The sequence below is a fragment of the Talpa europaea genome (assembly GCF_964194135.1).
Source record: "Talpa europaea genome assembly, chromosome: 7".
In the NCBI taxonomy this organism is placed as follows: domain Eukaryota; kingdom Metazoa; phylum Chordata; class Mammalia; order Eulipotyphla; family Talpidae; genus Talpa; species Talpa europaea.
The window spans coordinates 10,090,927-10,116,821 of NC_140074.1; the positions used below are offsets into that span (position 1 = coordinate 10,090,927).

Below are 25,895 nucleotides of genomic sequence, written 5' to 3' on the forward strand. Positions count from 1 at the left end.
CCAGACACTCACTCAGCAAGACTGGGAAGGCTTCCTGGAGGCAGCGGTGACCAGCGCTTGAGTAAAAGTTGGTCCCTGTTGAGAGGGTTGCAGGTGGGAGGAAGAGGGTGTTCTGGGATCAGGGGACAGAATTGGAAAACCCCTAGGCAGTCAAGCATCTGAGGGTGTCCCAGTCACTCAGTCTGGCTGAAGTGTGGTGTGGGCATTTGGGGGCCATGGCAGGTGGGGTGACAGAAGGGTCCTTGAAAGACTGGGAGGATCTAAGGCATGGGAGCCAGTGCAGGTTTTAAGCAGAGGAGCAGGGGAGGCCAGAGGCCCATTTTAGAAGCTCATCAGTCTGCGTGTGGTTGGGGGTGGAGGCTGCGAACATAGGGTCCCGCGCCACCACCCCGTGCAGACACACTCCGTACAGCCCGTACAGCCCCTGCTCCCTCTGAGATCAGCACATGAACAGAAGCGAAGGAGGCTTCGTGCTGCCCCCACCCTGCCCTGACCCCTTTGGCCTCAGGACTGAGGGTCAGGAAGAGTTCAGAACTCCACCCTGACTTCATCCCAAGTAGCTGATGGGGGTGCTTTGATTTCAGGACCCTCTGAAACTGCCTGTTTGTGGACAGGAACTCAGGCAGAAGGCCGACGTCCAGCCCAAATCCCACGGTGACAAGCCCGTGCTCCAGCTGTGCAGACCCTCCTGGTCCTGGATAACCCCCCAAAACCCCCACACCACCACCACCACCACCACCACCACCACCACCACCACCACCACCACCACCACCACCACCACCACCACCACCACGCCCAGCTGGGGGAGGGGAGTTTCCAGCCCCACATACAAGCCCTTTTGTTCCGCCCTCAGCCCTTCATCCCCACTGGTAGAGGTTTTCCGGGCACCCAGTCAGCCCCAGGTCAGCTGAAGGCCATGGCTGAGGTGGGGAGTAGTTCTGGGGGGCTGGGCCGGGGGCTGGAGCACAGGTGATTTCTGGCAGCCCAGGAGCCTACCCCTCCCCTGCTCAGATCCTGTCCCTGGCTCCTGTCTGCTCTAGGAGAGCAGCTCTGGATGGGAACAAGTTTATCCCTCAGGGAATATTTGTGATGTCAGACATTTTATCTCTCACCCTTGGGTGGGGGAAGGTGTCATCTAGGGGCTGAGGGTCAGCAGGGCTGCTCAGCACCCTCTGATGCTTACAATGGGCCTCAGGACAAAAAGGTGTCCAGCCCGTCTGGTCAACAGTGCCTTGGGCTGTGTCCCCACAGCTGGCCCAGCCTCCCTGCCATCACTCCCATGCTTCATGCTGGGCACCTCGGGACGCTCATCCCCATCTCTGCACCTTTGCTCTTGCTGCTTCTCTTTCTGGGGTGCCTTCCTTGCTGCTCACCACCTTCCTAAAGTTCATTTCTCCCCATCCCTTCTACCTGTAGAGACCCTCCCATTGTCTGGACCAGTGCCAGAGTGGAAACTCCCAGAAGCCCACTCTGACGCCCTGACTCCCCTCCTCCCCATCAGCCCCTCCAGAGTCTCAGCACCTCAATGCAATGAGAGGCACATGGGGTGCTTGGGGCTGGTCACAGTGGCATGAACACAGGATTTGGGGTCAGCAGCACCAGGGTTCAAATCCTGGCTCTGACATTTCCTAGCAGTTTGACCACAGGCAAATCAGCAAACCTCTCTGTGCCTCAGTTTCCCCCTCTGTAAAATGGAGATAGATTTTCCAGCAAGAGTTCTATGGGCTGTGCACTTTCCTTTCCGTGTGCATATGCATGCACGCATGCACACACACACACAGAGGCACACTGGGATGTAGGTCACCGGCTGGAGTGCCTCAAGCTATGGGTTGTGGGGATCCAGCCATCATGGGGGTACAGGCTTCCAGATTGGACAGAAAGGCACCCCTCCCTCCACCTGCCTCTTCCCCTGCTTGCCTGTGTCAATTTTACCCAAAGTCTCCCTAGGCTTCTGTTTGGTTTTCCCAGAATTCTACTGGCTGAGACTGCTAGAACAGCTCTGGGGAGGGGGGCAGGGTTCCTGGCCCATCTGGATGTGTCTCTGTGTCCAGCCCTGAGCTGGGCAATGTGGAGTCTATGGGAGATAGAAGGATGCGGCTCCAGCTTAAAGACTTCCAAGGCATAACCTATAAGATGTCCCAGGGCTGGAGGTGGTAGTGACAGAGAGGGTAGGGCCAAGGAGAGGCCAGAGCAGCCTCAAGCTGGTCAGGGCTGGCTTCCTGAGGGAGGTGGCAGGATCTTGGCTAGGCAGCTGAGTACAGTCTTCAAAGGGCCCAGGAAAGGGAGTGGTATTGACACAGCTGGGAAGGCCCCAGACTGTCCTGTCTTTCACCCTGGAATTGGGGCCTCTCTTGAGATCACATCTGGAAAGACCATCACAGACTGTTCTACAGAAACTCCTAGATGGTCCTGTAGGCCCTTTAGACACAGCAAGCCTACGATATCGGGCCCTTCCCACCCAGAATCTGCTCTTCCATCGTGCCCCCCTCAGTGTAGACACCAGTATCCCCTGCCAGTGGCCCCCCTCCAACCCTGTTCTCTAACACCACCCCAGTCTCCATTTTTTCGGTCTGCTTATGGAGCAATTACAACCCAGAGTGGAGATGAGCAGAGAAGTGAGTGGACTGAATTCATCAGCATGTGGCAAAGTAGCCTAAAGCCCAGGGCACCTGAGCAGCTCAAGCAATGTCATCAGGGAAGGCTTCCTGGAGGAGGTGACACGAGACCTCAGCCTAGGATGAGCAAGAGTGGCCAGCTTGGGGAGGAAATGGAGAGAGCTGCAAGTGGGGAATGTTCCAGGTTAAGGGAACAGCAAGTGCAAAGCTGAGTGGGAGAGAGGAGGACACTTCGAAGGCAGAGATGAATTCGTGACAGGGGCATAGAGAGACGTGTGACTAGAGACAGGGGCAGAGACACCATCCAAGGCCAGGGGCCATATTAATGAGTTTCAACTCTCCCCTGCAGCAGCAGGGTGTCCTGTGGGACTTGGATGTGCCTGTGAGTGGCCCTCTTAGGTTGCACATAGAGATGAATTTGGGGGTGGGGTAGAAATGGGGATCCCTGGGAAGGGGTGAGGCAACTGCCTAGTACTCCATGGTGGAGCTGGCCTGAAGTGGGGGCTGGGAGATGGAGCCAAGCCCGCTTAGCAGGGGGACGGCATTGGGAATGGTGCTGGGTCTCCGCTCTCGGGGCCTGTCTCACGGTGTAATGGCGAATGAGCTGGAGATCCCCGGAAGACCTGCCCTGGGCCCCTTCACACCACAGACCATTTCCCATTTGTTCCAGCCTGCAGAGCTGACCTCCTGGGAGGGGCACAGCTTCCAAAAGCCTGGGGTGGGGTCAGCAGCCCCGGGCACTCCCAGCCAGCAGAAGACATGGGCAGGGGAATAGAACAAAAGCCTGAACTTGGAGGGCCCAGCAGTCACCCCGGGGAACCAGCAGGGAGAGGAGACTGGGGACACACAGCCTGATGGGGAGCAACCCCCTCGCCGTGTTGGAATAAGGAGCCCCAGAGCAGCAGTCTAGCAAGCTAGGGTACAAGTTAGCCGCCCCCCACTGACCTCCTTGTGCCTCAGTTTCTTCATGCAAAAAATGGGGGCTTAACATGCGCCGGGGGGCAGGGGAGCCAAAGGAACTGGTCCACCACTGACCAACCAAGTGGACAAAGACCTGCAACTCTGCAGGGTCCATGAGGAGGGGCCTGCCCGAGGCAAGTGTCGCCGGGACAAGCTAAGACAAGAGCTATCTGGCTTAGTCCTCACAGAGCTGGGAGTCCTGTGGGGTGGCTACGACTATCCCACCCTCTGATAAGGAGGTCAAAGCTCAGGGAGCCCAGCAGGCCTGCACTCAGAGAGGGAGAGGCCTGGCAGGATGGGAGCCTGTGGGCAGGTCTAAGGCCCCTGGCAGGTAGCTCACCTGAAGGCTGTGGAGATGCTGACTTGTTCCTGACAGAGCTGCTCTCCCCCCAGGAGCCCCTCTCTCTGAAGGACACCAGCCCCTTGCTCTAGAGCTTTCTCCTGGCTCTGCCTGGCCCGGCTCCAGGCACCAGGCTGCCCTCTGCCCCTCTCCTGGGCCTCACTCCGCCTGCTTGCACAGCCAGCTGCTCGGGCTTGGGTGCATAAATGATTTAAACCCTCTCCACTGGGCCACATTGTTCTTCTTTATTGACTATTCTTTCTGATTTAGCCTCTTCCCAGAGTCCCTTGGAGCCAGAGGGGGGGCTCCAACCCTCGCCCACCTGCCCCTCTGGGGAAGGTCAGAGGCCAGCAGGACTGAGGTTGTCCTGGGCATGGGGACGGGCTGTGGATTGGGGGCAACCGAGTGGCGGGCCAAAGCACAGGGGCCTGGGGCCCTGGGTTGGAACCCATGAATGCCTCACGAACTTGTGGGCCTGGGCCCTTCTAAGCCTTGATGGTCTTAGCTGAGCCTCTGGGTTGCTCCTCCCCTGTGCCTGTGAGAATCAAGTCTCCACGTGCACCAATCGGCTCAGAGCCAGACGCAAACTAAGCGCTCAGGATATTGGGTCCCGGAGCTGCCTCTCGGACCACACTTCTTCCCCTGTGAACAGGCCGCGGTGGGACTGCGGTTTCTGTTCCTTCAGTCCTCTGAGGCCCCACCAGCGGTCCAGGGCAGGCCCTAGACAAGACGGAGGCATCTGGATTTGACATTCCTTCCCCACCGCAGACAGGCCACGCCCTTTAGTTCCTCCGTTTCACAGATGGGGAAACTGAGGCTTACTGAGGGCCCAGGACTTTGCTCAGGGCCCGCTGAATTAGCTGAGTGGCAGAGCCAGGAGGAGCCCTGGGCTCTTGCCCAAGAGGCAGGGCAGGACCGAAAGGGGCTCATCTCCCAGGGCTCCATCCACACACACCCACACAGCCCCGTGCACACTGGTTCAGAGCATGGGCTGCGGCCTGGCCACCCCCTGGCCGTGTGACTTTGGGTGAGTCACAGCCTCTCTGAACTGGTTTCCTCATCTCCAGCAGGAGAAGAGTAACAGCAGCCTCCCAAGGTTGTGGACAGGGAAGTGAGATGAGGAATGGAAGGCTCGTGGCCGGCCTCATGGCTGTTATTCTGCGAACAGTTTCAACTTGTTACCAGCCAAGGCGAACCCGCTCGGTGACATCCTCAGCCTCCCCTGTGGGGAGAGTCAGGGGGTGGTGACATCAGGCCCCTGAGAGCTTCCAGCCCAAAATAGTCCTCTCTCCAGTCTGACCCTGTCCCGTCACAGCTGTTTCTGTCCCCTGCTGAGCTGACTTTGCCTTCGGTCATGACTCCCCCTGACAGCCCCCTGGGGGGCAGCTCTCCCGTGGCCCAAGGAAGGCCCGCCGGGGAGCAGTTTGGGCACAGGGACGGCTCAGCCAGAGCAGTCAATAAAGCTCCAGAGCTCTGTTCCGATCACCTACCGCACTGTCCCATCTTGGCCGATCCTTAATTCCTTGAGCCTCGGTTTCCCCATGTGGAAAGTGGAGCCCACAGCCACCCACCAGTTTTGTCGTGAGGACTCAAGTAGAAAACAAGCAACTGAAGAACCTGGCCTGGAGTCTCATCTGAAGTGGCTGCTTAATAAATAGTGCTGGTGAGCATACCTGCACCCACTCACCTCCAGCTGCCCCAGCAAGGGCCCCCAAGCAGCACTGGTATCCCCACCTGACTGTCATCAGGAAGAAACGAGGCTTCCACGCATCGCCCGTTCTGCCTCCAGGAATTTAAAGGAAAACCCACACCTTCTGGCACCTTTATCTGGGCTGTCTGGCTGAGCCCGGCCCCCTCCTCCACAGATCACAGACACCTCCCAACAGGTGTCCAGACTAACGCAGGTCTACCTCTCCACTGCAGTGGACACTCCCACCCCAGACAGTCTGGGGAGCCGGCAGGGCGAGTGAATCTGAATCTTCGTCAGACGAAGAAGCTGAGGCTGTGAGGAGCAGGCACTTGGTCCAGGCCACCCAGTGATAAAGGGAGCTGGGGGGGTGGCTCGGGGTCTGGGGCAGCTCAGGGTGCCCGGTGCTGATCAGAGGCAGACACTTAGATGGTGAAAGCAGGAACTGGGGGGGCATGGAGGGCAGCACCCTCAACTGGCAGCCAGGGAAACTGAGGCCCAGGGAGGGGAGGATGTCTAAGGGCAAGGAACAAGTTAAAGGCCAGATCCAGCTTATGCCATCCACCATCCATCCATCCATTCACCCATCCGCCCACCCATCCATCCATCCGCCCACCCATCCATCCACTCAGTCTCCCAGGAAGGTGTGCTGGGCACCTTCTGCACGGGCAGGCCATGCAAGGCCCTGGGGATACAGTGGCAAACAAGACACAGCTCCTGCCCTCGGGGGTCTCATGGTCTCATGTGGGAGTCAGACCCTGCCCTGCTGGGGGAAGCACCCAGGGCTGCAGGCAGTGCAAGGTGGGGCCGGCGGCCGCCCTGAAGGGACTGGCTGGACTCGTAAGAACCCCAAACCAGAGTGCTCTGGAAGGGGCGGTTTGCCCCCGAGGCTGGCGCCGTCAGGCCCTTCCTCAGGAGTCAGGAAGAGGGGAAGGCAGGTGCCCTTTGTCGCAGCAAAGAGCCCCTCGCCCCTGTTTGCCGCTCCCCATCCTTGCGGTCAGAGACCTCCCTGGCCCTGTTCTAAGGGCCCCACCTCAGGGGCGCCAGAGGGGGCGCTGCTGAGCCGCGCCTGCTAAAATGCCCCCATCTGGCTGGTTCAGGCCTTCAGAACAACAGGGTTAGTGGCCAGGCATTTGGCCAAGTTCCATGCAGCCCCTGAGCACTGGGGCGTGGGGTCAGAGCTCAGGATAGCACCAGGTGGACTGCAAGCAGGGAAGGGTCCAGAGCCCCGCCCCAGCTCTGCTCTCCCAGCCCGTCCCTGCTGAGGCTCCTGAAGGCCCCGCAGAGCTCAGCTTGTCCAGCGTGGACCAGAAGCATCGGCCTCTTGGGAGTGTCGAAGAAGCCTGAGAAGAGTCGCTCCAGCCCCTGCTGTTCTCTGCACCTGGATGCCCCGCTCCCTCCCTGGCTGGTGCCAACTGCATCTACCCATTTGCTTATTCAACAAGTCTTTGCTGGATGCTTGCTACATGCCAGCCAGAGACGGGCTCTCGGGATGATGGCTGTCAGAGAGCTTAGAGACTGGGGGATACAGAAGTCACACACACACACACGTGCACACACATATGTATACACACACGCACATACACACAGTAATGTGTGGTGCAAGTGGGAACCAATCTATAAAGAAAAAGAGACACAGAGAGTGGGTGCTCATGGCATGGATTGGGAGAACATGTTCTGGAGAAGGCTTCTCTGAGGAGGTGGCTTTCCAGTTAAAATTGGGAAGAGGAAGAGGAGGAGTTAGTTCTGTGAGGAGTGAGAGGAAGAGCCTTCTAGGCAACAGAAATAGCACGTGCAAAGGCCCAGGGGTGCTAATATTTTGGCTTGTGTGAGGAAGATCAGTACAGTTGGAACCCAGAGTGATGGGGTAAAGGAGTTAGGTCATGACGGGAGGCAGAGTGACAGACCTTGGTGGAAGGGACAATGTGGGCAGCAGGAAGAGGAATGGGTACAAGAGAAGAATCCAACAAAAGAGACTGACAAATAGGAGAAAACCAGGAGAGTGGCCTGTTCCAGAAACCATGCCAAGAGTTTCACCAAGGGGAGCATTGTAGACTTCATCAATGGAGGAGTCACCTCCTCCAGGAAGCCTTCCTGGACTCTAGGAAGGGTTAAGACTTCCATAGGACTTCGGCCTCCCCATCAGAGTGCTTACCCTTCTCCCTGGGAGACAAAGGCAGAGTCAAGATTTAACTGATCTCTTCAAACCTAATCCTTAGCTCAGGACTTAAGAGGAGTATTTCTTAAGTGAACCCGGGCTCCGAGAGGAAGTGACCGAGGTTAGTTTCCTTTGCTGCCCTGCTGAACACAATCCTTCAGCTTCAGTCTGAGGTAGGCTGAAGCTGTGGCCTAGACCTGGGGCCCCTCTAGAGGAGAGCCTGGGCTCCCCTCCACTTCCGCCAGTCACTTCCACTTCCTCAGGACCCCCGTCTCCTCTCCCATCCCAGACACCTCACTTCCTCACCAGCATCCAGAACACCAGCAATGGGCTCCTGCAACAGGTGAAGGCAAAGGAGGCTGATTGGGATGGGCCTTTGGATTGGGGTGTGGGCAGCCTCAGTTTCCAGGGCCCTCAGCCTTGCCTTCACCAGAAGCTGCCCCTAACAGTCTTGGGGGACAGCAAGTAGAGTTTGTGGGTTCCTGAGACCTCATGGGAGTCCAGGTGGACCCCAGGGATTTGGAACTTTGTTCAGCCATGCATTTCTCTCCCCTAGACAAAGGTCTGCGGCCTCCACAGGCAGCATCCGGGCATCCCTGTGCCAGGCTTCAGGTGGATGCCCCTGGGGGCAGGAGGCAGTCCTAGCCCAGACTGCCTACCCCCAGGCTCCCCCAGGGAACTCATCTCTCTGAACCAGTCTGATGTCATGCGTCTGTCTCCCACTGCGGGCTGGGAGCTCGTCCAGGGCAAGGCCCGCTCTCTTGCTCCCTCTCCCCTCCCCCTCCCTCCCTCCCTCCCTGCCTGCCCGCTAGCTTTCCTTCCTCTCTCCATTCACCAAGCACAAACTACTTCGGAGGCTTCGGTTCTTCCTTCCTGCACCCGACCCTGACACAGAACCCGTGCGTGGGGCGACTGGGCTGGCATCCACCCGCGGCCTGACCACCCGGTCCAGAGGCTGAGCCTCCCCAAGCGCCCGGGAGGGTGGCAGCTTCAACGTGGCAAAGAGCCCCTCTCCCTGGGCAGAGCCGAGCTCCTGCGGGAGGAAGGAAATGTGCCCTTGAATCTGTGCCTGCAGGCTGGGCCTCGTGGGGGTGGCGGTCCAGAGGGAAAAGAATCTGTTTTCTCAGCAAGGACTGTGGTTCTGCAACAGGGTGGTCCCCAGGAAAGGGGGAGGTTCCCTGCCCCACCCAAGGGAGGGTAGAGCAGTTCCAGGAAGACCCAGGCCCCCAGAAGGCTAATCCCAGATGGGGTGAGGCTGCCCCCGGCTGGTCCTTCCCTCTGAGGCCCACAGGACTCACTCTCTACTGAGCCCTAAAACTGGCTGCCCCCAAAGCCCTGCCTCAGACCCTCAGCCACACTCCTGCCCTCCTGCTTGCCTCCTTCGTGTTCTGCCCAGAGACGGCCAGATAGCCCGGGGTGTCCTGCCCCAGGGGCAGCAGCCGGCCAGCTGGGCCAGGGTCTTGTTACCTGCATCCTGGAGCCCCCAGCCTGCAGAGGCTGCCAGGGCTGAGCGCTGGGCTTCTCACAAGTGCTGCCCCGGGCTCTTGGCAAGGGCTCTGTCCCAAGCAACTTTTCGCCACCCATCTGCCCCGGGTTTCTAGCCACCCCGCCGGCCTGGGAGGCTGCGACAGGGGACAGGGGACGGGGCAGCTCCTGGGTGGCACCTCCCGGGGCCGCAAGCGAAGTGCTTTCAGTTCCCACCTGGCTTTCATTACAAGGTACGTTCCTGTTGCTGGTCCATCTATATTTATCTACAGGATCTCACTAATTAAATTCCCCGAAGCACCCGGCAGGGCTGAGGGCTGCGGACAGCCAGGGAGGCAGACAGGCAGGGGGGCTGCAAACTTCCTTCCTTTCCTTCTCGGCCAAGAGCAAAACAGAAGCAGCTGAAACTGCTCTCCCAACCCCCCACCTCACCAATGCCCAGCGTCCCAGGGGCTACCCAAGACCCCGACCTGGGGACCCTTTGGCCTCATGCCCGGTTACCCCAGGCCCCACGCCCACCCACGGGTCCAGGACAGACGGTGCCCAGCAGCCTGATCCCCTCCTTCCAACTCCGATGCCTGCCCAGAAAAGTCTGCCCGGGCAGCCAGGCTGAATCCCCAACTCCGCCACTGTGCGGGAGCAGGTCTTACCGTAGGCGTCGCCTTGGTCCAGGAGGGAGTCCGGCTCCATGGCGGACAGGCCCCCAGCCCCTGGCCCCACCTGATTTATGAACCGAGGCTGTCTCCATGAGCGTCTGGGTTTCTCCTTTTGTATTCCATCTGGCGGCTTTTCCAACTAGATGACTGGGTATTCCTGCGAGCAGGCCCCTTTCCAGCCCTCGCCTTCATACAGTACATTTAAAGTAGCAGTAACCTCTTTTCCCTCCCCCCGCAGCCCGGCTGGAAACATTAGAAGGGACTGAGGCAGCAAGATGTCTAAAATAGGAAGACGCCCGGACGATTGGCCTGGCTGCCTGCGACGCTGGCTGCGGGGATCTGGTCCGGCTGTGCAGATGGAAAAGCTAAGAGGTGAGGCCGAGCTGGGGCTTAGCATCTGGAAACTGGCTCTGGGGCCCCAGCGGGTTGGGGGAAAGGCGAAGGCTGACCCACTGTGGGAGGGGGTGGTCTGCTCTGTACACCACCCAGTGCCCAAACCCCTAGGGGCTTCTCCTAGGCCCTGCTGGAACCTCCCACTCAAATCTGTTCTACAGACATTTCCTGCAGTGTGGGGGATGCAGAAATTGACTCATCCATCCATTCAGTTAGTGGCTAAATTTTGTTTGAGCATCTACTCTGCACCAGACGCCTTGCCAGGTGCTGGGTTTGCAGCAGGAAGCAAGAACAACATCTCGCCTCTTGGGGCTAGCAGGTATACAGGTCAGTGCAATGCAGGCTATGGGTTAAGTGCTATGGCATTGGAGAGAAGGGATGCCTGCCCTGTGGGGAAGGTAGTCAGGGAGGGCTTCCTGGAAGAATGAGCACCTAGTTGGAATCTAAAGTAGACGTTAACCAGGTAAGGATGGGAATGAGGGGAGAGTATGCTGGATGGAGGGAGTGGCCTATGCAAAACCCTTGAGATGAGAGGGTAAGTGGGTGTTCAGTGCCCCTCAAATCAGTTTTAGGTGGTTGGAGTAGTGGTTGAGGGGGGGTGCAAAGGCTAAAGAAGGAAGCAGGTGGGGCAGGACCTCTCAGGGATGCTGCCAGGCTGACCTGGGGATGGACCAGGGCAGTGACAGATTCTGCATCCTCCTTTAGGAGGGCTCTGTGGCTGCACGTGGAAGAGGGAGGTGCTGGGGAACGCTGAGCTGGGGAGGCTGTCTAGTCTCAGGGGGAGGTAGAGGTGGCTTCTGCAGGAATAACTGTAACATGACTGAGTGCCACTCCCTAAGCAGCCACCACTGGGCACCCTTCTGTGCATGGGCCACTTGGTCTCAGGGACCACTGGTCCCCCTTGAGAAACTCCAGCCACCCTATTCTACAGATGAGACCAGGGCAGCTTAGAGAGGTGAAGTGACTTGGTCAAAGCTTGTGAGTGGCTTTTAGGCCAGACCTAGACCCCGGAGGTGCCATAGTTTTATGCCAGGGGATGGAGGTGGGAGCAAGACCGGGCAAAGAGTCAGTCTACTCCACCAGAATATAGAACAAAGCTACAGGCAAGTGCGAGAGGGGTGCGTCATTTGAACCCAATCAAGGAAGACTGCCTGGTCGAGGAGGCACCTGAACTGGTCAGAGAGAGAGAGAAGCAGGATTTGTATGAGCAGGGGAAGAGGAGAGGATCTCAGGCAGGGGGAATGACACAAGCAAAGGTATGGAAGCAGAGGATGGTCACACACACGGGGAATGACGACTTGGGGAATATCAGGGAGTCGATTGTGGGGGTGAGCAAGAAGGACATGAAGGATGGCCTGGGAGGGGACCCGGACCAGGGCACCACACGCAGCCTCAGAAGCCCAGCCTTGGTGACCAGCTTTTTGGAGACACAAATCTGGTGCTGAGGCAGAGGGAACAACAGGAGGAGGAAGATGGGAGGCAAACCAGGGCCTGCAGGAGGGCCCAGGCCTGGCATCAGGGAGGAAAAGCCCCACCTGGGCCCCTCCCAGGCACCCCCTGCTGCCCAGCAGCTCCCAGCTCAGTCAGGGCTGCTGACGTGGTGGCTTAGCCTCAGGCAAGCTTCTTCTCTCCCCTTTCACCCCTCCTCCCTGCCTTGGACGACAGCAAGTCCAGGGCCCAGCCTCTGGCTGCCTTAATTACAGGGAGACCAGGCCCTACCCGAGCCAGTTGCAGGCTCTGGGCTCCCTGACTGTCCTGCTCCGTGGGCCTGGGGAGCAGGTTTCGGTGGCGGGAAGGGTTCAGAACAGGGAATCAGGCCCTGGGACCACCTGCCCTCAGGTGAGTTCAGGAACAGTTTTCTCCCCGGCTTGCAGGACCTCATTTGCACGCATGACCCTGTGGTCCCTACAGTGTGGGGTTAAGAGGCTGGGCTGAAATCAACTCTGTCGCGTACTAGCTGGGTGACCCGCTGCTGGTTACCCTGGGGAGTCTCAGTGGTAGACTGGGGCTTCTCATGGCCCCTGTGCATCGGGGCGCTTGTCCTGGTTAGATCGGGGTGGGGGGACATCAGAGCCTTGGTAGGCAGGACCGACAGCTGTCCCTCAAGTATTCAGGAAAGGGTGATGCTCGCCCTTCATCCAAGTGCCGGTCCACTTGGATCATCTCCTTGGTCTATAAGGGGGGCCAGGCAGGGGCCAGAGGAAGGGCCCATCTTGCAGATGTGGAAGCCAAGGAAGAGACTTGCCCTGAGGGTCTCGTGGTGAGGCTCAGGATGAGCCCCTCACCAGCTGTGGCCCTGGAAACAGGAGGAGGGGCTTGGCGGGCGGGGGATGGGCCCAACTCCGGCTGCGCCTCCAGGCAGCAGAGTGGCCAGGGCCGGGCGCTTCCCTCAGAGGGCCTTGCTTTCTCACAGGCCAAGGACAAGGTCAGAGTAGGATTAGCCTGGCCCTTCCCACCCTCCCGATCCCATCCATCCGTTTCCCTCCCTGTATGAATTAGGATGGTTGGGGCAACCCGGGCTCCTGCCTGCCAGGGACTCACCACAAACCTGTCTGGAGCACAAGCTCTGCCTCCTGCTGAACTTGCCGTGGCAACCTCCGGCCGAACAGCTCCCCCTGCGCGGTGACGCACAGGGCACCTCCTCTGGCTGAGCTGCACCCCCTGGAGCCACCCCCACAGCTTGTTCACAGCCTCGGCACACACCTGCCTCATGACCCCCGAAGGGTAAAGCCCTGGGCGTGAAGTTTCTGGGTCAAAAAGCGCCAGCTGTCACCTTCCTGGTGGCAGCCCAGGACAGCAAGACCCCCCAGTTCTGTGGCTCGGCCGGCCAATGGGTACGAGGAGCTGAGTTGCAGCCCGGCCGATGTGACGTGGGCATGGCCATGTCTGCTGTGGAGCGGCTGCCATGCTCGCGGGGGGAGGGGCGGTGGTGTGAGAAAGCAGAAGGACCCTGGAGGCCACTTCACGGAAGGGCTGGGGTCCAGGGAGCGTGGGAGGCCCAGCTGGGGTGTTGGGGGGGGCGATAGGCCCGGCTCCCTGGCTGTTGTGTGCAAAGCGGCGCGAGCAGCTGTGGGCGGCGGGCGGGGTGGGCGCTGCTGAACGTGGCTGGACTCGCCTGGAGCCCACGTGGCGGCTGGAGAAGGGCAGGCAGCGTCCGGATGCGTGTGGTGCCCTGACCCTGGCCACGGGGACGCTGGGGTTGTGGCCAGATGGGTGCAGGGAGCTGGGGGAGACCCAGGAAGAGCTCCGGAGCTGGGGTCTGGAGCTCCGCTGGGGGAAATGTCGACAAACACGCGTCGACGTCAAGGCGGTCACTCCGGGCCGGGCGGTCGGAGCTCCGTGGGGAGGTGGGGCTGCTGGGCGGAAACCTGGGACAGCCCAGCACGCCAGCCCCCCCACTGCCTGCCAGCCGGGGTCCTCTGGTGCCAGACAGGACCCGCCGCACCTTGTAAGGAAACGGAGCTGCGTAACCTCCCTGCAGCCGCCCGGGGTGGCAGAGGCGGGACAGAGCTGCCCACTGCTCGGGCCTTCCCGCTGGGGAGGACGTGGCCACGGGCTGCCCTCCTGGCTCTGTCTGCCCCTGCTCAGCTCACACTAACCCCCCGCCCCCAGCAGGGCGAGTGGCGACCGCAGGAGGCATGGGTGGGGACAGGCAGCACCTCGAATGAGAGCCCCAGAGGCGGGGCTCAGTCCCTCTAAAATCTAGGCCCCTCAGCACAGGCTTCGAGGCCCTGTGTGGGCCGGTCCCCCCATCTCCCGCTCCTTCTCCCCTCTCCTCTCTCCCCCCTCCTACCCCTCACCCGGCTTTCCTGTGAACCACCTAGGCCCTCTCACCCCAGGGCCTGGCCGTCTCCCTGGGTGGATCAGCGCGCCCCGGAGCGTCACCACGGCCTCGGCCAGGCCTCAGGTCAGGGGCCACCTCCCTCGCCATCCTCTCGAGGCCGCCGTGCCCCGTCCGCCTCACCTCCATCCACGCCTCCCTCCTGCTCCAGTTTGCGTCCCGGCACCTCGGATTAACCTGCCATTTTATTCTCTATTTATTGGCACACAGTCTGCCAACCCCTGCTTCCGCGCAGCCTCCATGCCGTACCCCGGCACCGCGGGCCCCCAATAACCACGAGTTGGAAGGACTGAGTTGCCTTAGCCACCAACCAGGGCCGTCCACCTTCGTTTACAAGACGGTCCAGGAGCCTCTCGTCAGATCTCCTGGCTGCTTGAACTGGGTGCTCCCTTCTCGGTAAGAGGGGACCCCAAGGCCAGAGTGGTTGGAGGGAGACCAGAGGATCTTCTGCTGGGGGCGGGGGGTTGCTGGGAGCCTAGCACTCTGTATCTATGCACCTCATTCTTCAGCCTTCATTCGGAGCCCCACTTCACAGATGGGAAAGCTGAGCTGCTGCACCCTGAACGTGGCAGAGCTGGGGTGTGAGACGGTGTCCGCTGCTGGGGGGCAGGCCCTGCTGGCCCCCTCAGGCGCCCAGGGTGCCTCCAAGCCAAAGGGGAAAGGAGCTGATCTGGAGGGGGAGGCAGGGCAGCTGGGAGGTGGGGCGGGGCTGGTGAGAGGAATGTCGAGACCAGGCTTTTTTGCTCCCCAGAGTCCCCACTTCACACCCGGGGCCACTCCAAGCAACTGACCTTCGCCCTCCGCAGCGGCTAAGGCGAGGGCTGGCTGCTTTCTTGGCTCTGGCTCTGTCAAAAGTCTTGAAGCTGAGGGCCGCCACTTAGTAGGGGCTGAGCCAGCTGGCAGGCACCAGGGCTCATTACAGGAGGGCCCTGTCGTCGCGGGGGGCGAGGAGGGGCTGCTCTCCCGATGACCGCTCTGCGCGAGTGGGGGGCTGGCCGGTTCCCTGGCGCTCTCAGGGAGTCCTGAACCCTGTGTCTCAACCCCCTGCCCCAGGACACCAGGGCTCAACCACCTCACACACCCGGAGGGGGCAGGAGCAAGGCCCGCGCTGGAGCCCCCACACCGCACTGCTCGGGCCAAGTGGAAGGTGGAGGCGCTGGGGGAAGGTTCGGGAGCTTGTGCCTGGTGGTTGCACAGCAGAATCGCGGCCATTCCAGCCTCGCAACCACAACGCGCCGGGCCTCTCCCGCCCCGCCAGCAGCGACGCGGAGCTCTCATGAAACAGCCCCAGAGCTTTCCGGGAAGCAGGCGAGCGCCACATACATGCCAGCAGTCGGGGGACTGGCTCCCAGGGCAGAGGCACAGGGTCCTCAGAAAGCCACAGAGATGGGAAGCTGGTGACTGACTTTGGCCGCCGGGTCCAGAGCCTGGCCTTGCCTCCGCTTCTGGAAAGCCCCCGAGACAGGGACTCAAACCGCATAGCGTGGTGGGGAGGAGACACGGACTGCCACGGAGAGACTCTTCAGCAGCTGCAGGGATAATGCTGTCTGTCCCCTCCCCAAGTCACCCCAACTTGACCTTGGGGGTACCCCAATGTCTGATCATCATTGCCCCCAGGGAAACCCCAGGTTTCCCCAAGCGCCAGATTGGAGGTTCACGCAGTGCACCCCTCGAGAAGGCAAGAATCTCCTCCATGACATCCTCGATCAGACTCCGCTTGCTTGCCTCCCAGGATGGGAAGCTCACTCGCTCCCAGGTGGTCAGGACCCTCTCATGGACTCAGGTCATGACCTCCAATTGCTGCTGCTGCACCGTGGTCCCCACTTCTTTCCCGCGGTCACACGGTGTGATTCCTCGCGGGGGGAGCCCCTCCATCTTCAGAGCCCTCCTCACACATGGACCTGCTCAGCCCTCTGCTCGCCATCGGACCCCACCCCCACAATTCCGTTTAGGTTCCGTGGTTGGCCGGGGGAGAAGCACAAGAAGACGGGATTTTTTTACCAACAGGGTGATGCCTGCGGGCCGTGCAATTCACCAGCTTGAGCCCAGCGCTGTAGACGCAGAACCGCAGCAGCGTCCCTGCTCAGGAGACACGGGCCCAACTAGGGATCGTGGACCAGGCAGATGTGGAGGTGGCCGGAAGAGGCGGGTGTGGTATGTCTGAAGGTAGCCGCGGGCTTTCCTGAGTGGCTAGGGGTCGGGTGGTAAAAAGGAGCGAAGGACGACACCCAGGTTTGGCTGCCTGGGTGAAGGACAGGCCTGCACAGGGGGGAAGGGTGCAGGGCGGGCCCTTTGAACTGCAGGCCTGATCTGAAGCTGCTAAGCTGGAGGTGAGCACTGGCTGCCCAGGGGAGGGACAGGTGAGGTCCCTGGAGGCTGTGGACGGGAGGAGGCAGCAACCTGGGGACTGAACACCCAGACAGGACCTGAAGCCTGGATGCCAGCCCCGGGGAGCTGGAGGAGAGAAGAGGTCGGGGTTCCAGTTCCGGGGTGTGCCCACATTAGAGAGCAGGATGATGAGGAAAAAACATCAAGAGAACTGAGGAGGAGGCCATGGGAGGGAGGAGAGATGCAGAGAAGTCGGCGCGTGAGAGCCGAGGGGACAGGGCACCGCCACCATGTACCGTGGTGCCGAGCAGCCAAGCAAGCTGGGGGAAGCCCAGGTGAGTGTGGGGGTCCCACAGAGGGGTGCTGGGCCAGATGAACTTCCTGAGGGAAGGGGTGCCTAAGCAGGACCCCGAGGGGTGCATATACTGTGCCACGTAGAAAGGGGCTGTCCAAGCCCCGGGATCAGCACACAGGCCAGGCGGAGAGCGCAGCCCTGACGTGTGGAACTGAAAGTAGATAAGTGCACTGCAAGATGGGGTGCAGGAGGGGTGAGGGCCAGATAGGGAGGGGCCCTGCCTTCACCGGACCCTAGAGAGGTCAGCCAAGCACAGGACGGGGTCCTTGATCGGGCGGGAGAGGGAAGAAGGAGGGGGCAGATGGGGCACCAGGAAGAAAACACAACTCGGGGGAGGACGATGCATTCGGATGAGCTCAGGGTGCTGCGAGCACTCAGGGCGAGGTGGACAGCGTCAGTGGAGCACGTGGACAGTGCCTTGGGGTCTGGGAGGCCACTGCGTGTGTAGGGAGGAAGCTGGGCAGAGCTGGGAGGAGCTGCTCAGGCTGCCACCTCCTTCCTGGTGCTGCTTGAGGTCAGCCTGTGTCCAGCCACCCCCATGTGCTGGGAAGGGCGGGGAGGGGCATAGGGCTGAGGAGGGGCAGAGGCCTGGGGAGGACGGGGGAGGGACCCTGGCAGCTGCAGGCCATCGTGATAGGTCTTTCCAGGCAGCAGGAGCCCAAGGGGGAACCCAGCAGCTCCTCTGGACCCTGCCTCTCCCATCTCTGTCCCATCCATAGCCCATGAAGTGCCTTTGTCACCCCCCCTTGGAAGGCGCCCCCGCCATGCACACATGTTCATAAACACGGTTGATCGAGTGGTGATTTGCAGAGCAAATTCTGCCCTGGGAGAGCATGATGACCCAGGCAGACAGGTCCCTGCCTTCACGGGGCCCAGGCCAACGGGGAGGCAAGAATTAAACATATAATTATTGTCAAGTGAGGCGTTAGGAAAGAGAAGACTGGCTTAGGGGCTCAAGGGGGTGGCAACACTGAAATCACAGGTCTGAAGGACCATTCAGTTAGCCTAGGAAAAAAGAGGGGTGGAAAAGTATTTTGCATGAATGGGAACAGCATGCAAAAGGCTCAGAGGCAGGAGGTGATGAAAGGCTCCCTGCAGGGGAGCAGGGCAGCCGCTCTGCAGGAGGTGGCTTGCTCAGTTTTGCCTGCAGGAGAATTCAGAGACAGAGACCAGAAACTCCCGGTCAGGTGCATCTCACCTAAGGCAAGACTCCCCGGTCCCCCCCACACACATACACCCCACCTTCTCCTAGCTCCCCGGCCAGGTGCACGCACTCCCCCAGCGACCTCTGCAGACGATCTAAGCAGCGCCGGGAGGGCGGCCAGGCAGGCAGCTTCGGGCATCCTGCGTTGTCTCTGGGAACCAGGCGGGCATTTACCTCGGCGGGCCCAGCGGGTCAGGCGGTACCGGTACCGCGGCGGGGGTAAAGGCTCGGCAGCCGGCGCTGTTGAAGGCTCCGCTGCAGCAGAGCCACCCACGGGGGCGACTGACTTGTCGCGTGCCAGCGCTCCGGATGCCACCTGGCAAGGCTGCCGGCGGGATGCGGAGGAAATGAATCTGTTCGCGAGGACGCGCCGCCTTCCCGCCCACCGCGACAGCACCCCGCTCCCCCCACCTCCTGCGCGGAGCCGCGGAGGCTGGGCCTGCCCCGCAGCGCCCCCGCGCGGTCGAGGCGGGTCGCGACCTCAGGCGTCCCGCGGGCACCTCGGGGTGCTGAGCCGGGCAGCTGGGAGCCCCGCACGCTCCACAGCCTTTCCGGGCAGCCACGCACTCAGCTCCTATCTGCATTGCATTTTTTAATTTCCTTTTTTTCGGAATGGAAATATATTTGCAGCTTCTTTGTGCTGTGCAATTATTTTTTTATCATTTATTTTTATTTTTTTAGATTTATTTATCTATCTATCTATCTATCTATCTATCTATCTATCTATCTATCTATCTATCTATCTATCTATCTATCTATTTATACAAGCACTGGGTACAGTCAGAAGCGCAGGAGGGTGAGAGAATTCAACAGAGCCAGAGCGGGGAGCAGAGCAGGCAGACTGACGAAGTACACTGCTGAGGGGAGCAGTGGGTGGCAGGAGAGGTCTGTGCGCCATGTGGGACCCTCGCCAGTGGCCGAGGATCGAACCAGTGCTGCAGAGGCTGCGGGCAGCCTCGCAACCCAGCCCTCAACTGCTGCGCCGCCAGGAGGCCCAGCTGTGTAATTATTTAAGTAAAGACATGCTTCCTGAAAAATATCCACAATTCCATGGACTGGCTATAAGGCAGAATTGACAGTTTCCTCCCAGCATTGACGCCCCACCACCCCCACAGACACCCACTGATTGCATTTGGGCAAACTGGCTGCCAGATGTTTTTCTACAGACAAAGCATGCGTATATTTCTGTTTGTCTCACCTATTTTCTGTTTCCTTCTCTTTTTTTCCCCATATGCACACGCACATATATGCAAATGAATCCTACTAGATACATCCCGTGTTCTGCCATTTGCTTTGCTTTAAAAATTTGTTTTCGGAGCCGCCATCTGCAGTGGAACTGTCGCCAAAATGCAGATTTTTGTGAAAAACCTTCCGAATAAGATGATCGCTCTGGAGGTTGAACCCTCCAGCATGATGGAAAATGTAAAGGCCAAGATCCAGGGTAAGGAGGGAATCTTCCTGGTCATCAGAATTAATCTTAAACTGGAAGAGGGATGAACTTTGACTACAACATTCAAAAGGAGCCCACTCTTCATCTTGTGGAGAGACTGCGCGGGGTGCTAAGGAAGAAAACTTGCACCCCTCCCAGGAGAAGCAAACATAAGAGAAGCAAACATAAGAGAAGCAAGGTTCAGCTGGCTGTGCTGAAATAACCCAGGTGGATGAGAAGGGAAAAATCACCAGCCCTGGTGGGGAGTGCAGGCCGGATGACTGTGGTGCTGGAGTTTAGGGCCAGCCACTTCGATGCTAACTATTGTTTCAACAAGCCAGAAGACATGGGCGCAAGGGGTTAAGTCTCAGCACTATGAAACTATCAGCAGCCACTGTAGCATGAGTTCGATCCCCTTCAGGAAGCCGACCAACACGGCGCTGCAGACCTCCCCTGTCTGGCCCCCTGCTCCCATCAGCAAATCTGCCTCTTCTGCTCCCCACTCTGTCTCTGGTGAATCCTCTCAATCCCGCCCCAACACCTCTGGTCTGTACCGCAGTTCTTCAATGTAAAGATAAATAAAATCTTTAAAGAGAGAGAGAGAGAGAGAGAGAGAGAGAGAAAGCAGAAGACAAACAAATGTGTATGGGTTCATAATAAAATATATTAACGTTTAAAAACATTTTATTTCCATTAACGGTGGAGTAGAGACAAAAGAATATCTATGTACTACTGTGAAGTCTATGAATCAGGTTGAAGGGGCCTCTGCGTGTGCACCCCCAATTTAAGAACATTTTTATCGTTTTTGAAGTTTCTTTATATTTCTTTCAGTTCGAAAATATTTTTTCTCTCCTTTCTTACCTTCCTCTGAATTGATTTTTTTATTATTCCTTGTCATCTTTTTATAAGCGTCTTTGCTTTTCATTCGTGCAGTGCTCACCCCAGAGACTACAATACGTCTCCTTGACTTATTAAGCCCTACTAGAAATGGGTACTCTTACCACTTGTGGGAAAAGGCAAGAACCTTAGGCCACTTAAAACTCCATTTACCCCCTCCTGACTTATATGCAATTGTCATCTGGTACCATCTGGTATTTTAATTCTTTATATATTTTAAACTCCACAAGAGGATATTATTATTGTTTTATACAGACAATATTTGTTTAGCTTAACTGCATATTTTCTCTCTCGATTGGCCCTGATTTCTGTCTGCGTCTCCAAATTTCCATCTGGGATCTGTTTTCTCCTGCCTGAAAATCATCCTTTACTAATTCCTTTAGTGGGGGTGAGCTGGTGATGAACTATTACAGTTATTATTTGTCCAAAGTATCTGTTTCACCTTCATTTTCAAAGGGTTTTTTTTTTTTTGTAAGTATGTAATTTCAAGTTGGCAAGCGAAGGTAAGAAAGGAGAGAAAGGAACAGAATAAGTAGGACAAATAGAAAACAAGCAGTAAGATGGGAGGCCTTAAGTCAAATTTATCAGCAATTATATTAAATGTAAGCCAATTAAATATTCCAGTCAAAAGACAAAAATTTTTTTTATAGAGGTATGTTTTATTTATTTATTTATTTGTTTGTTTGCTTTGTTTATACAGGCACTGGGTATAGTCAGAAGCGCGGGAGGGTGAGAGAATTCACCAGAGCCAGAGCGGGGAGCAGAGCAAGAAGTACACTGCTGAGGGGAGCAGCGGGTGGCAGGAGAGGTCTGTCGCGCCATGTGGGACCCTCCTCCAGTGGCCGGGGAGCAGCCGGGGATCGAACCGGCGTCCCAGAGGCCGCGGGCAGCTTCGCAACCCAGCGCTCAGCCGCTGTGCCACCAGGGAGGCCCAAAAGGCAAATATTAACACACGGGACAAAAACAAAAACCCCAACCCCATCATATACCATTGAGAGGAGAGATCCATCCAGCATAAGGATCCAGAAATAAGCAAAGCCAAGGAAAGGAGCAGTTATAGCTGGACACCCTGACCAAAAGTAAACTGTGTAACGATATTAATACCAGTAAAAGGAAAGCAAGCTGGAGTCATTCGCAGCCGGGGAGGAAAAAAACATACAATTTATCAAACAGATGCAACAATTCTATCTGCATGCCATTAATAATGTAGACTCCAAGTATATAAAGCACAACTCACAGAACCAAAAAGAGAAATAGGCAAGTCCCCAACCCCTCTTTCAGGAACTGATAACCCAGGCAGATAAAAAAAAAAAAGAGTGAAACCTCAGATCTCTGCAGGAGCGCCTCAGAAAGGGTGCTGCTTTCCTCTGACGGCATCTGATCGGGCGGCTCAGGATTTCTACGTTTCTTCGTCCTTGACTCAGAGGGTGCCTGCTAGGAGACCCCACTTTACAATTAGTCTTTTTCCATCTGCAATGAATAAATATTTGGGGGGGTTATTTTGAAATATGGAAATATCAGGCTCTGTATCCAACGTCTCGTTTTTTTAATGTATTTTTTGATATCCGTGGACTTGGGGCTACCTGCTTTATGGGTGACAGCAATATAACCATTTGACCAATACCATTAACTACTCTCAGTGTTCATTTTGATGCTCATTTTTTTTTTTTTTTTTTTGCAGATTTGGTCAGTAAGCTGTCCTTTTGCATGACCCCTCATTCTCTGCAGAATTCCTTACTTGTGGAGACAACATGACAATTATGACTCATATTTTCCCTGTCCTCACTTCCCTAAGGAGACTTGGTTCTTTTTAAGGGAGAAAAATATTCAGAGACCGAGATCTGGATGCTCGGGGTCCCCACCACACTTGCAGGGTCATGCTCTGGGGAATAGACAGAGCTGGGAATTCATGTGTTTGCTCGTGCGTAAGTAAGTACACACAACTCTATACACGTTCACATCTGCAAAGAATTCAGACTTGCATAATGTCTACCTCTCTCTGAGCTTCAACGTCCAAAGGGGATAACCAGAACTGCCTCCCCAAGATGTTAGGGGGGACAGTGTGGGGCTCACGAGGTGGAACAAGCAGCAGGACTGAAAGGGGAGGGTAGGTGTGGGTCCTGTGTATGACGGAGCACTCTGGGATGGGGTTGCCCCTGGCCTGGGGGCTGGGGGCTGGGGCACGCTGGAGCTTGGCAGCTGGAAGAGACTTGGTCACAGAGTTGAAGGAGCCTCAGAAGTCCTTGCAGAGTCTGAGGAGGAAGGAGAGTTGCCATGGAAACAGTCCCACAACTCCCTCCACAGGCAGCTCCTGGAGGTTCCCTGAATAGGTTCCCTCATTGTCGGAAGCAGCTTCTGACCCCCTCTGCACCTCCCAGGGGTGTGTGTGTGTGTTTGCTTTGCGTCTGTGTGTCCCTGTCACTGCATAATCTCTTCACCGCAGGAAGCCTGGCTCTCTCCTCTGGGCCTTTGCACATGCCATTTCCTCTGCCCCAGCACCCTTCCCTTCCCTGCCCTCACCCTTCCTGGTGTTCTCTTGGTTATAGGGTCGGTAAGGGAGTTGCCTCCCTTGGGAAGCCTTCCCTGACCCCCCTCCATGTTGGCCCTGGGTCTCTCTGGTGCCCCCACTCCCCCCGCCCCAGGCTTTCTTCTCCTCCAACCCTGGGGCTGTGATCCCTGGTTCTTGCATCCGCCCGCGCAGCTGTGCATCTTGTTCACCTCCAAGGGGGTTGTATTTCAAGCCAGGAGGTCTCCACCCAGCGCCCGCGCCCACTTGCAGCCCACCTGCCTGGCACACCCCGGTTCTGCTGGCTCGGCCTCGGCTTCCAGGCCCTGCGCTTTCCACCTCGGTCTTCACAAGGAGCTCGCGCGCCCCCTGGTGGCCGCGGGAAGGGATGGCCGCCCCGAGTGGAGAGCCGGCTCCTGCTTCAACCACTAGGAATGGGGATGGGAGTTAGGGGGGGGGAGGGCAAGCAAGTGGGGGGGTGAGGGCAGAGGGAAAGAGGGTGGGGCCGGAGGGCCTAAGCCACCTGCTTTGGAGAAGGCTGAGCTCACCGCGGGCGCCCTGTGCTGTCTGGGGTCTGTGACCCCTTCTCTGAGCCTCCTGAGTTTCCAGAGAGCAAGGGCGGTGCCCCCCAGCCCCTTGGGGACACTCTCAGGGCTGATGCAGGGAAAGCTCTCAGCAGCGTTAGGAGGTCATGGAGCAGGACAGGCACCCGGGTGGAGACGGTTCCCCTCCTGGCCGGTCTCCTGCCCAGCACCCAGGGGAGCCCTGCACCCTGCCCTCTCCCACCCACCCCTGCAGGAAGGCTCTTGCCTCACCTACAGGTCTTCAAAGGGACCTGCCCCCAGCTAAGTGACCCAAGACCCCCACCCCACCCTAGGGTGAGCCCCTGCTCCCTGGACATCCTCTGTCGGTCCATTAGTGACCTGAGAGCGCGGCTTGAAAAGATGAGCTGGACCCAACCGACTTTCCCCTCTGAGCTTTAGGAGAAGAGGGGCTGAGCAGTGGGGGAGGGGACCGACAGTTTGGACTCGTCCAGAACTTTCCTGATTGTTGCACTGAACATCCGTATGCCGGGCAACAGATTCAGCAATGGCAGCTGAGCAGAGCTGGGACCGCCACGCAGCTACATGTCGTCGGGCGGGTCCTAAGCACTAGGCTCTGTGCTAAGTATTCTTTTTTTTAATCATATTTCTTTTGTTTAAACCATATTTCTTCTGTTTTATTTTCTTTTATCTCTACGTTGACCAGTTCACCATTTTTCAGCATGCAATTCGGGGGCCGTGAGGCCCTCCCCAGGGTGATGCCATCACCACCACCACGATGCATTAGCAGAACTTTCCCATCCTCTCCCACGGAAAGCCTGCCCCCGCCCGGCTGCCACGCCCGTTTCTCCTCCCCCACCCCTGGGAGCCTCTCTTCTGCCTGTCCCGTTGTCGTCCAGGCCCCTGGCCTATGTGAACTCACGCACCCTTTGTCCTTTCGTGTCTGGCTTATTTCATGAGCCTGTGTTCAAGAGTCTCCACGTTGTCCGTGTCAGAACTGCACTCCTTTCTCACTCAGGCTGCTGTCCTGCGGGTGTGTGAGTCACAGGGGGTCCAGCCAGTCCTCTGCGGGAGACACTTGGGTGGCTGCCACCTGTGGCATATGGCCAACAGTGCTGGGAGGCATGCTGGGGGACAGATATATATATGCGTGCTTTCAATTCTTTGGGGTTTGTCCCTGGAGGGGAGTTGCTGGGTCCCGGGGTAATTCTATCTATTCCTTGAGGAGCAGCCGCACTGCGCTCCCCACCCGCGGGTGCTGTTTGCAGCGTTTGTCTCATGAAGCTCTGCAGCACCACCCAGAGGCCGGCCCTGCCACCACTCCCGTTTCATAGGGAACGGGGTGAACCACGTTGATGATCAGCAGATGATGTACTGGTCCGTGTCTCTCAGTTAATAATTTGTGTTTTTTTATAAAGATTTATTTATTTATGCATACAAGAGCTGGGGCACAGGCCAGAGGTGCAGGGGGTGAGAGGATTCCCCAGAGACAGAGTGGGGAGCAGAACAGGCAGACTGACCGAAATACACTGCTGAGGGGAGCTGCAGGTGACGCAGGAGAGGTCTGCTGCACCATGGGTGTTGCTCCCTGGCTGGGGATCAAACTCGTGCTGCAGTGGCTGCTGATAGCTTCATAGGTTGTGTCTTAACCCCTTGCACCACCAGGGAGGCCCACCTCAGCTAATAGTTTGAATCAGCCAAGATTCAAACCCAGACAGTCAAACCCAGACAGACTAGCTTCAGGAGCTGTGTTCCCTGTTCCTGGGTTGGCCTGGGTCTCCACGTCCTCACTGGAGGGTTGCCTCTGACTCGAGAGGAATCTACAAGCCCAGGAGGGCTGCCTCAACCCCTGCCAGCTCCCTGCCTCTAGTTCCTGCAAGCCAGTGACCCCGGGCTTCCTGGCTGGGACAGACATAGCTGTGTTTGCCTTGCATTGTCTTTTCTGGCCACCGCGGCTCCCTTTTCCTGAAGGAACTTCTAGACGTTCAGTGCACCTGACTGGGTTGGCCAGGTGTAGATGCAACACCCAGACCTGGCCAATCGGTGCAGTTCATTCCCCCGGCCGTGGTGATTGGCTCAGAGATGGGCACATGACCGAACCCGGCCCAAGGAGAATGGAGGCTGCCAGGGCTATGATTAGAGCCGATGGGAAGAGAAACTGTGTTCGTTGGGAGGCTGACAGGGTGGGATTAAGCCAGATGGGCCGGCAGCCATTCTGCTCCCTCTGGAGTAGCCTAAGAGTGGTGCCAGCGAGAAGGAAAGCAGATGCGGGCACAAGGCTGAAGGGCTGGTGTTTGGATCTGGATCCAGATGTACGTGAAGCCAGCTCTGAGCCAATTCTGTCGCCTCTTCCTTTTTTGCCTGAGATTGACTTGGGGATCTTGTCATTTGTAGCATCAAGAAAGTCCTAATTCACTTGATATTGGGTGTCAGGAGATTCCCAGCTCCCCAGCTGCCTAACTTGTGTTTGTGCCATAAACTCCCTCTGGTGTGAGCTGG

General features: G+C 57.8%; 1 protein-coding gene across 1 annotated transcript in view; it reads right to left on the minus strand.

Annotated features, from left to right (window-relative positions):
• The window catches only part of DAB2IP (DAB2 interacting protein), a gene marked incomplete at its 5' end in the record, with an annotated part of 172,206 nt that extends 162,271 nt beyond the window's left edge, over nucleotides 1-9,935 (minus strand). Inside the window, one exon of the mRNA XM_084238730.1 lies at nucleotides 9,896-9,935. Within this exon, the coding sequence (XP_084094856.1) occupies nucleotides 9,896-9,935 (40 nt within the window). The remainder of the gene's footprint in view (nucleotides 1-9,895) is intronic.
• Between the last annotated feature and the right edge of the window lie 15,960 nt (nucleotides 9,936-25,895).